This window comes from Oxyura jamaicensis, chromosome 2 (assembly GCF_011077185.1).
Source record: "Oxyura jamaicensis isolate SHBP4307 breed ruddy duck chromosome 2, BPBGC_Ojam_1.0, whole genome shotgun sequence".
Lineage (NCBI taxonomy): Eukaryota > Metazoa > Chordata > Aves > Anseriformes > Anatidae > Oxyura > Oxyura jamaicensis.
The window spans coordinates 60,413,080-60,424,646 of NC_048894.1; the positions used below are offsets into that span (position 1 = coordinate 60,413,080).

The 11,567-nt window shown below is 52.7% G+C and overlaps 1 protein-coding gene across 3 annotated transcripts in view; it reads left to right on the forward strand.

Moving 5' to 3' along the window:
• Positions 1-230: 230 nt before the first annotated feature.
• The window catches only part of LOC118161830 (T cell receptor gamma constant 1), a 30,122-nt gene continuing 18,785 nt past the window's right edge, over positions 231-11,567 (forward strand). The window contains exons 1-3 of one of the 3 annotated variants that reach the window (XM_035317500.1): positions 231-496; positions 588-1,254; positions 1,352-1,578. In XM_035317500.1, the coding sequence (XP_035173391.1) occupies positions 445-496; positions 588-1,254; positions 1,352-1,451 (819 nt within the window). In that variant the 5' untranslated portion in view covers positions 231-444 and the 3' untranslated portion in view covers positions 1,452-1,578. Of the gene's footprint in view, positions 497-587; positions 1,650-11,567 lie in introns of those variants that run through there. The other 2 variants (XR_004748185.1, XM_035317498.1) reach the window with 2 other exon arrangements.

The window sequence follows — 11,567 nt, forward strand, 5'->3', positions numbered from 1 at the left end:
TGTTACCTCGTCTCTCCCTCCAACAAGCAAAGATATACTCAGGTGGAGAGGAAGCAAGAGGAACCCAGGTTAAAATGAGGCACAAATCCATAAGAGTGGGCAAGGAGCTGTTGCAGTGACCTACCAATGACCATGCTACAGTGCATGCAGCTGACCACGAAGCAGCTTCCGTAAAGACAAGCTGTGGCAGCTCACACCAGGCTGAATTTGGGGAGCTGCGATGGGCAGTGGCACCAGCACTTGCAGGGCGGTCCCCACAGGCCCGAGGAGACACCTGACACCCCCAGGAGCTGGAGCCACACAGCGGAGCTGCCATTGGGTGTCGGGTGCCTGAGCCACTCCTTTCTGCCCCTCAAGTGCCTGCTCCCTCGTTCCCTCTCTCAAAGGACGGATGCACTCTGCCTGGCCAGTTCATAGAGACAGGATCGACACCGTGCCACGCACATGCTGCCGCTGCCACTGCAGGTGCTTCTGGCTGCTGCATCCCTTTGCTGCTGTAAGTTGTAGGTGCAAGTTGTGGGGTCGGGGAGCACCTGGGGGTTGCCCCGGCTGTCACCAAAGCACTGTTCCTCTGCTATCCCTCGCAGATGGAGCTGCGCAAAGCCTCTGGCAGCCAAAACCTTCCGTGCGCAGAGTGGCGTACAGCACTGCATGGATCGAGTGCCATTTCTCAGGGTCAGACTTTCTGGATGCCTACATCCACTGGTACCAGCAGAAACCCGGGGAAGCCCCACAACACATTCTGTACATACAGAAAGGGGAGGCTGTTTTCAGCAACCAGTCCTACAGTTCTACTTTTGGGGCTGAGAAGAAGAAGAGGGAGCCCATCTGTACTCTCAAAATAACAAGAGTCACAAAGGAGCAGGAAGCCACCTATTATTGTGCTTTCTGGGAGAGCACAGCCGTAGAAAACCCTCAGGCAGCCGGCACACAACCCTGGCAGTGCTCCCCACCACAGGCAGGCGAGGGCTGCAAACCTCACCTGGCTGCAGGCTTCTGCGGGCCTGGCTGGGCACACCTGCAGGGGCTCCTGAGCATGGAAGATGTGGAAAAGAACAGCCCCCACATACTTTTTAGCCCACCTGCAACTGGCACAGCCTCATTGGACATCAATAAGACAAGTGGTTTCCGCTGCTTGGATCCACTTGGCCACTGCTCGACTCTGGCCCCGAGGCTGTCCCCACATGGAAGCCCTACGGGTGGCAGTGACCATGTGGCTGCTGAGAGCTTTCGTCCTGGCAGCTGCTTTCTCTTGTACGTGCCCTGCTCACCCCACTGCCTGCACATTCCAGGAGAAGCTCCATTGCTGTTTCAGCTTTGCATTCCCAATTTCCCTCTTGCTTTCCCACAGGCAGCCCTGCACGAGCCTTGCAGCAAAGCTCGGTATCCATCACCAAGCCGGAAAGCAAAACGGTGCTCATCACCTGCCACATCTCCATCCCCGACTTTGACAAAGCTTTCATTCACTGGTACCGCAAGAGGCCTGGGGCAGCTCCCGAGCGCGTTGCCTACATGGCATCCAGGCTCTTTCTTGAGAACGAGGCTGATGGGGGGAAATTCAGCATCGAGAAGGACCTGGACAAATCTGTCTGCACCCTGACGGTGAGCAAAGTCACCCAGCAAGACGCTGCTACCTACTACTGTGCCAGGTGGGATGCACAGCAGCAGAGAGCCATAGGCAGCCTGCACAAAGACGTGCTCCGCTTCCTGGACCAGACCCTGAAATACCCAAAAACCTTAAGCAACGTGCCCACCCTGCCTCCCCATCAGCCCCGAGCCCATCGAAGACACTTGTCTTGAAGCTGGGCACCAATCCAGGCAGCATTAAAAACCCCAAAGACATTGTGCTCAGATCCCCAAGGATCTGCTGGTAGCCCTCCATGGCACAAGGTCTCCAGCATACATTTAGCACTGGGGTACTGGTCACACCTCACAGAAGAGGGAAAGCTCAGATTCCTGTCACAACCGTACAAGAGCAGAGTGCCCCTGTTGAGCTGGAAAACGTTTATTTATTCATTTATTGGGGGGGGTGGGGGGGTGGGGGCAGAGGTGAAAAGGAATAATTAAAACCTGGCTGCCCTAAATAAAATAACATTTGGACAACAGAGATGTGGGAATTGTTTCCGTTTTCTCTCCAAGGGAAGTAGCAGTGACCTGGTCTTTGCAGAAGGCCTATCAACAGCACAGAACAGATGCCCTACTTTGCTCTCCCAGATTGTTGTTGTTTTATGCTAGCCAATCTGGAGTGTAATAGATTTGTGTTTGCTTGTATAGCCCCCAGCTTTTGCAGATGCTATCCTCACACCTCACCTGCAACAAGAAGAACCCTGAAGGGCAGCAGTCCTGCTTCTGAGCTCCCAGGGGGCTTCTGTGCATTTTCCTGGCCTTTGGCATTCAGATGGTGTGACGGGCAGTCACTGGAAAGCTTTCAAATGCATTCAACTCCACTGTCTTGCTTTTCCTTCCTTGTGTTGGCAGTGGACCTTAGGAAAAACCTCTGAGCCCAGGTGCAGTTTAGCAGCTTCCAACTACTCTGAAAGCAGCAGTAGGTTGCTCCAGACTATAAAATCCCTCTATAAATGATCACTGACATTCAGCAGAGTTTGGCGGCGCTGCTTTCCTGCAGCATTACCTGTCTGCTTCCTGGGGCCCCTCTCCCAAAGGCCCCCAAGTGAGTCACATCCTCTCCTCAGGCACAGCCCCCTGGCCCTGCTGCAGAGGCAGCATCTTTCTCCCACAGCCAGAGGTGAGCGAGTGCTATCGGGATGCTGCTGCTGCCAGTCCTGACGCTGGCTGCAGCCTGGTCGAGCACGTTCCCCCTCTCAGGAAGGCAGCATGTGGAGCAGCAGCAAGTGGCTCTAGTGCATACAGCTGTGAGCAGCCGGCTGACAGTGCTTGTTGTATTATTTTCTCTCCTTCTGTTTGATGGGCAAGCACAAGTGCTCCTGCAACAGCGTCAGCCATCTCTCACCAAAACGACATCTACAACTGCAGTGATCGATTGCAAAGTCGAGGGCATAGGTAACTTCCAGGCTGCTTACATCCATTGGTACCGACATATACCCACCAGGGCTCCCGAACGACTTCTGTATGTGACCTCAACAGCTCAGATTTCTTACGAGAAGGATTCCTACAAGAACAAGTACCACTCTTCTAAAAGAGGCAAAAATACCTGCACTCTATCAGTCAAAGACATACGTGAGGATGATGAAGGTACCTACTACTGTGCCTACTGGCAGTCTCACAGAGCGAGAAGATCATAGGCAGCCTGCACAGAAAGTTGCAGGCTTCCTCTCAGATGCAGGGAAACATTACCTTCCTGCACCCACCTCTCAGCTCCTAAACCGCCCTCTCCTGGGGCGTCCCTTCCACTGAGGAAAGAAGTCTGAAGAGTGGACAAATAGAACACGCAAGAAATGCAGCATGCCGCAGCCTCAGTGGGCCCAATGCACTGGGGTGGGGCAAAGGAGCACCCCTGTTGGTGATGACAAAGAGAGGTCCATTTAGGCAGCACCGCTTAAACAATCTTTGCTGAAGGTGCATGCTTTCCCAACATGGTCTGAACCAGCTAAAAGAAAAAAACAAGGAAAGGGTAGGGAGCACGGAAGGGGCATATTTGCAGTGAAGATCTAACCTGGGAGCCCTGGGCACAGATGGCCAGCCAGCTGGAAATCAGCTATGTAGAAAAGGACCTGGCTGGATGTCTAGTGAAGGAATGAGATTAAACATTATGCCCTTGCTGCCAGGATGGCTGTCAGTACCCTGAGCTGCATGAGGCAAAGTGCTGCCAGCAGGCTGAGGGAGGTGATCCGATCCTTCTCCACTGCTTGGCACTGGGGAGGCCCCACCTGGAGCACTTAGTCAAGTTCTGGGCTCCCCACTACTCGAGAGACACAGACATCCTGGGGACAGTCCAGTAATGAGCCACGAAGATGATGAAGGGACTGGGGCACCTCTCCTAAGAGGAAAGGCTGAGAGAGCTAGGACTCTTTAGTCCAGAAAGCCCCTCAATGTCTAAAAATCCCTGAAGGGGGGTGTAAAGGGCCCAGAAACAGGCTCCTTTACGTGGTGCCCTGTGAGGCAACAGGCACCAACTGAAACTCAAATGAAATTAAAATAAATCTGAGCACAATAAAACCCTTTATGACAGTGAGGGCAGTCCAACACTGGAATGGGTTGTCCTGAGAGGAGGTGGAGCCTCCATCGGGACCCAGTGGACACAGTCCTGGGCCACCTGCTCTAGGCGACCCTGCTTGAACAGGGGTTGGACTTGGGGGCCTTAAGAGGCTTGTAAGGCAGGGGGCTGTTGTCTGTCCCAAAGGCTTCTTTCTCTCAGCCGCTCCCTCACGGTCACTCTCTGCCCCTGCTCCCCGCGGGGTCCCTCCCAGGGGATGCCGTCCTTCCCAAATTGAGCCTGCAGGGGCTGCCCACAGGCAGCAGCTCTTCAAGAACTGCTCCCACACAGCTCCGTACCACGGGGTCCATCCCCCAGGAGCAAACTGCTCCAGCACGGGTCCCCCACGGGCGGCAGCTCCCCCCAGACCCCCTGCTCCTGCGTGGGCTCCTCTCCACGGGCTGCAGCTCCGGCCCGGGGCCTGCTCCACCGGGGGCTCCTCCACGGGCTGCAGCGTGGAGATCTCTCCGAGCGATCGGAGCAGCGAGGCGATCGGCTCCGGGGCAGACGCGTTCTGCAGCGGAGCGGGGGATCGGGACAGGCAGGGCTATTTTCCCGGCATCGAGGTCACTCGAGGCAGCCGAGGGAGCCGCCAGCACCCGGCAGCCCTCGCGAGGGAGGCTGATGGGCGTAGGCGGAGCCAGCAGCGCCCCCTCCCGGGCCGTTCAAAGGCAGCCCCTAGGGAGCGTGAGCGACCAGGGCGGGCAAACGGGGCGGGGCGCGGCAGTCCGCGGGGCAGTTCGCGCAGGCAGGGCGAGCGGGGAGGGCTCCTCAGCGCTCTTTTGCTGCGGTCCTTCTCTTCGGTACTTCTCACCTGCTCGCGAGGAACCTGGCCATGGTATCAACCAGGCAGAAAGCCGTGGCCTCTGCATCTCTCGCAGCCTCTCCAGCGACAGTCACTGATGTGGCTACTCAGACAGAGGGCTCGGGGAAACATGCGGCCGTCCAGGTCTTGGGCTGCAGGGTGTGCCCGAGTCTGCCCGACAGCAGCAGCAAGGGGTATGCCTGTGGGAGGTGTGCCCAGGTTGAAGAGCTGCTCAGCCAGGTAGCAGAGCGTTGGGAGGAGGTGAGCAGGCTGAGGAGCATCAGGGAGTCAGAGAGGGAAATTGACTGGTGGAGGTGTACTCTACCCTCTCTGAGACAGACTCACGAGCCTGCCACAGCACAAGTGTCTCCTGCTACACAGCAGACAAAAGTTCCCTCTTCCCACCAGGCAGCAGGAGAGGACCTAAGCCAAGGGGGGGAATGGAGGCTGGTTCCCGTTCGAGGTGGTAGATGAGCCCTGTCCCTGCCCACCTCTCCTTCCCATCTACCCTTATATAACAGGTATGAGGGTCTAGAACATGACAGTCTGAACAACGAAGTAGATGAACCCCCCTCCCAGTTGGAGAGGGTGCCTAAGGCAAGGCAACCTACCCCCCACATTGCTACATCATCTGTCAAAAAGGAAAGAAGGGTTATTGTCATGGGGGACTCCCTTCTGAAAGGGACAGAGGGCCCAATGTGCCGACCAGACCCAACCCACAGGAGAGTCTGTTGCCTCCCTGGGGCTCGGGTGAGAGACCTTGCTAAGAAAGTAAAGCACCTGCTACGGCCCATTGACTACTACCCGCTACTGGTCTTTCAGGCTGCTAATGACGAGGTAACAACAAGAAGTCCAAGAGCAATCAAAAGGGACCTTAGGGCTGTGGGGCAACTACTTAAAGGATCAGGGGCACAGGTTGTGTTTGCCTCTGGCCTTCCGATAGGGGGACTCGATGCTGACAGGCGGGCTCATCACATTAACATGTGGCTTTGGGACTAGTGTAACTGGCAGAACTTTGGGTTCTTCAATCATGGGAGGGTCTACGTGACACCAGCCCTGCTGGCACCAGATGGGACTTGCCTCTCTCAGAGAGGGGTGAGGATTTTTGGTCAGGAGATGGCAGGGCTGATAGACAGGGCTTTAAACTAGAGTTGAAGGGGGAAGGGGATAATACCAGGCATGCTGGTGACGAACTAAGGGATGGTGCGCTAGAACCAGAGGGACTGTGTGCCAGTGAGGACTTTCAGTCAGCTCCACAAGATGCTGCGTGTAGGGAGGCTCATCTGAAGTGCTTCTACACAAACGCACGCAGTACGAGGAATAAAATGGATGAGCTAGAAGTCTTGGCCCAGTCCCACAGCTACGACATCATCGGCATAAGCAAAACCTGGTGGGATGAGTCCTGTGGCTGGTGTGCTGAAAATGGTTACAGGCTCTTCAGGAGGGACAGGCAGGGCAGGCGAGGTGGCGGGGTGGCAATGTATGTCAAGCATGGGCTGGACTGTGTGGAACTTCAGGTTGGCGATGGCAAAGTTGAGAGCTTCTGGGTAATGAGTAAGGGATGAACAAATAAAGGGAATATTGTTGTGGGAGTCTATTACAGACCACCTGGCCAGGACGACAACGCCGATGAATTATTATTTGCAGAACTGAGAGATGCCTTGAGATCAACTCCCCTTGTCCTTATGGGGGACTTCAACCTGCCAGACATAACTGGGATCACCACACAGCTGACACGAGCAAGTCCAGGAGGTTCATAAAGCACCTCGATGATAACTTCCTGGTGCGGGTGCTAAGGGAGCCAACTAAGAATGGTGCCCTCTTAGATCTGTTGCTGGAGAACAGAGAGGGTCTTGTGGGAGACGTGGCAATTGGCGGCCGTCTCAGTCATAGTGACCATGAAGTGGTTGAATTTAGAATTTATGGTGACAGAAGGAAAACTGCCACAAAAACTTCAGCCCTGGATATGCGGAGAGCAGACTTCAGGATGCTCAGGGAACTAGTCGCCAAGGTCCCCTGGGAAACTACATTTGAAGGCATGGGTGTCCATCAGTGCTGGTCAGTCTTTAAGCACTGCCTCCTAAAAGCACAAGATCAGGCAATTCCAAAATATCTGAAGTCAGGCAGGCGGGGCAGCAGGCCGGCCTGGCTGACCAGGGATCTTCTACTGGAGCTTAGGCAAAAAAAGAAAGTTTTACTGGAAAGGCTGCTGGAAGGAAGGTCGGGTGACGAGGAAGGAATACAGGGATGCTGTTCGTGTTTGTAGGAAGAAAATTCGTGTGGCCAAAGCCGAACTAGAGTTGAAGGTGGCCATGTCTGTGGGAGACAATAAAAAAGGTTTTTTTTTCAGATATGTGAACCAAAAAAGGAGAACAAAAGAAAACATAGGTCCGCTGCTTGATGGGGAAGGTCAACTCACAGAGAATGATGTAGGCAAAGCAGAGACGTTGAATGCCTTCTTCGCCTCTGTCTTCAATGCTGATGATGGGCTTTGGGACCCTGGGTGCCCTGTGCTGGAGGACCTTGATGGTGGGAATAACAAACTCCCAACTGACCCTGAACGTGTGCGGGGTTTGCTGCTCCACCTGGATCCATACAAGTCCATGGGTCTGGAAGGGATTCATCCCAGGGTGCTTAAAGAGCTGGCTGACTTCATCGCGGGGCCTCTCTCAATTATTTTTCAACGATCTTGGGAATCTGGAGAGGTCCCGGTAGACTGGAAGCTGGCAAATGTTGTGCCAATTTTCAAGGGTAAGAAAGAAGACCCTGGCAACTACAGGCCTGTCAGTCTCACATCAGTGCCTGGTAAAATTATGGAGAAGATGATTCTTGAAGTTATTGAAGTGCACCTGGGGGACAATGCAGTCATTGGTCCCAGCCAACATGGGTTCATGAGGGGTAGGTCCTGCGTAACAAATTTGATTTCCTTTTACGATAAGATCACCCGTCTAGTCAACCAAGGGAAACCAGCTGATGTGATCTTTTTGGACTTTAGCAAGGCTTTTGACACAGTTTCCCATAGGATCCTACTGGACAAAATGTCCAGCATACAACTTAACAAAAACATCATACGATGGGTGGGCAATTGGCTGACGGGCAGGGCTCAAAGGGTTGTGGTAAATGGGGCCCCATCAGGCTGGCGGAAGGTCTCTAGTGGGGTCCCTCAAGGCTCTTAGGGCCAGTCCTCTTCAATGTCTTTATAAACGATTTGGTTGTAGGACTAGAAGGTGTTTTGAGCAAATTTGCCAACGACAACAAAATTGGAGGAGTTGTGGACTCTGTTGAGGGTGGAAAGGCCTTGCAGAGAGATCTGGACAGGTTGGAGAGCTGGGCGATCACCAACCGCATGAAGTTTAACAAAAGCAAGTGCCGGGTCCTGCACCTGGGATGAGGCAACCCTGGCCATACATACAGACTGGGCGATGAGACGCTGGAGAGCAGCCCTGCAGAGAGGGATCTGGGGGTCGTGGTTGACAGCAAGTTGAATATGAGCCAGCAGTGTGCCCTGGCAGCCAGGAGGGCCAACCTTATCCTGGGGTGCATCAAGCACGGCATCGCTAGTTGGTCGAGGAAAGTGATCGTTCCACTCTACTCTGTGCTGGTGCGGCCTCACCTCGAGTACTGTGTGCAGTTCTGGGCACCACAGTACAAAAAGAACATTCAACTGTTGGAGAGAGTCCAGAGGAGGGCGACGAAGATGGTGAAGGGCCTAGAGGGGAAGATGTATGAGGACCGGCTGAGGTCACTGGGACTGTTCAGCCTGCAGAAGAGGAGGCTGAGGGGAGACCTCATCGCGGTCTACAACTTCCTCGCAAGGGGGGGTGGAGAGGCAGGTGACCTATTCTCCATAAACACCAGTGATAGGACCCATGGGAATGGGGTTAACCTGAGGCAGGGGAAGTTTAGACTAGACATCAGGAGGAGGTTCTTCACCAAGATGATGGTTGCACACTGGAACAGGCTCCCCAGGGAAGTAGTCACTGCACCAAGCCTGTCTGAATTTAAGAGGAGATTGGACTGTGCACTTAGTCACATGGTCTAAACTTTTGGGTAGACCTGTGCGGTGCAAGGAGTTGGTCTTGATGATCCTTATGGGTCCCTTCCAACTCGTAATATTACATGATTCTATGATTCTGTCTGCTCCATGTGGGACCCATGGGCTGCAGGGGGACAACCTGCTCCACCAGGGGCCTCTCCACAGGCTGCAGGGGAACTTCTGCTGCATGCCTGGAGAACCTCCTGTCCTCCTGCTTCACTGACCTTGGGGGCTGCAGGGCTGGTGCTCACTCTTCTCTCCCAGCTGCTGTTGTGCAGCAGTTTCTTTTTTCCTTTCTTAAGTCTGCTCTCACAGAGGAAGAAACAGTGATTGTCCAGTGGCAGGCCCCTGTCCTTCTCACTTTGCAACCTTTCCTCAGAGGGTGTCCATTGCTGCACTTATGCCTAAATTCCTGAATTCCCACTAACAAGATTGTTCCACTTTTTTTTTTTTTTTTTTTTTCCTTCTAGATGGATTTGCACAGGAAATTCCCATACAGACCCCTATATCCATCAGCGATTTCAAGAAAACTTCACACCTGTGAAATCACAACCCTGTGAAATCTTCACAACTTCACAACCCTGTGAAATCAAAAGCTTACCAACAAGTTTTGATAGTACTGCCATACACTGGCATAAACGGAAGGAGAATGAAGCTCCAGAGAGGCTTCTGTTCTTTGCAGAAGGGAAAACTTCAGTGGAAAGTGGCTTTCAAAAAGACAGGTACAGAGCTGAAAGGGTTTCCAACCAGAATCGGTGTGTTCTTATGACAAAGGATGTAATTCCAGATGATGCTAGCATGTAGCACTGACAAACACTTTGTTGATGCCTGCCATTCCCAAGTAATTCTAACGAAAAAGTCTTCCTGACTCCCTAACCACCAGTGCTGCCAAAGGAACTTGGGAGACACGTCCCTCTGGCTTCATGCAGGGGCTCACCAGCTGCCACCCAAGGGAGGCGCCGCCTCCTGCTACGTGGCACTGCTCAGTCTTTCCTGGGGACAGTTTCTGTGAGTCTCAACTGAGAGAACAGAGAACTTTGGAACAGCTGATTGGGACAAGCAAACATGCTGCTGCTGGCAGCACTCTTATCCACAACCACTTGGTCTTGTAAGTCCTTCCTTCTTTATCTTACTTTTCCTCTTCTAAGGAATATCTTCCCAGATCCCTGGTTGACAGTTAATAACATCGCCTTGCATTGCCTTGCCTTGCCTTTCCCTCACCTTTCCCTTGCCTTACCAGCCCTTGCCTTGCCTTGCCTTTCCTCCTTGCCTTTTGCTTACCTTTGCCTTTCCTTTACCTCACTTCCCATCGTTATCCTTCAATTCTCTTAAATTCTCTTCTCTCACAGATGGATTTGCACAGGAAATTCCCTTACAGACCCCTATATCCATCACCAAGTCTCAAGGAACAACACGTGTGCTATGTCATTTTAAACATGTCTCTCAAGATTTTGATAACACCATCATTCACTGGTACCAAGAGAAAGAGAATAAAGCTCCAGAGTGGATGTTCTACATTTCATCAGGGGCAAAAAAAGTAGATGAGAGCTTCCAAGGGCGCATGTATACAGTTGAAAGGGTTTCTAGACAGAAAATCTGTACTCTCATAATAAAAAGCATAGTTCCAGATGACACAGCTACCTACTACTGTGGCTACTGGTACTCTCACTACGGCAGAAACCCAGCAATCACCTCGACCAATACTCCCTCGGTGGCTCAACCACAAATGATTTGAAAGATCCTAACTCACTTCCCCCGGCATGGATGAGCCACCCGGCCTCAACACACAGGCTCTGCACAGCCGGGACTGGCTTAGTGCTGAGCCACTCCTTGGAGGGGTCAGCTTCCAACAGCTGGGGATTTTGATGAAGCAAGTGGCAACTGCAAAGGGAATGATGAAAGGCAAATGCCTAACCAAACCTCGGCATTTCCCCCTCCAAACAGACCTGGATGGTGGACCTGAATCCCTACGAGATCTGTCTTCCCTTTCCAGCTGATGTTTTGCTGGTTGTGGACCCAGCTGGGAAGACGAACTCCACCACAAACACTCTCTCAAAGTAAAAGAGGGAGAAAGTATGATGGAAAGGGCTCCAGGCTTGACATAGGGACAAGTAGATCACACACCAATTATTGTCATGGATAAAGAAGACTCAATTTAGAGAGACTAATAACATTTATTGTCTATCACTAGTAGTATAGAAGAGTGAGAAATGAAAAGGAAACTACAATCATTTTCCTCCCCCTCCCCCCACCCCCATTCACCATCTTTGTGTTCTCCCCCCAAAAGTCGGGCACACAGGAACAGGGAATGTGGGCCAAGATTTCCACTTTTCTCACACTTTGTATTAGGAACAGGAACAATTTTGCAGCTGGTGGGAGCAAGAAGCCACCCTTGGACTGGCAGTCATTGTGGGGACTCAGACGTCTGCATGACAGACTATTTGGTCAAAACACAGACAAAATAAGAGTAAGTACCTTTCTAGGATTTCTCGTAAGCCAGGAAATGGCCTCTCCCACACTTAGTTTGTCTCCTGATGCGGGGGAAATGACTG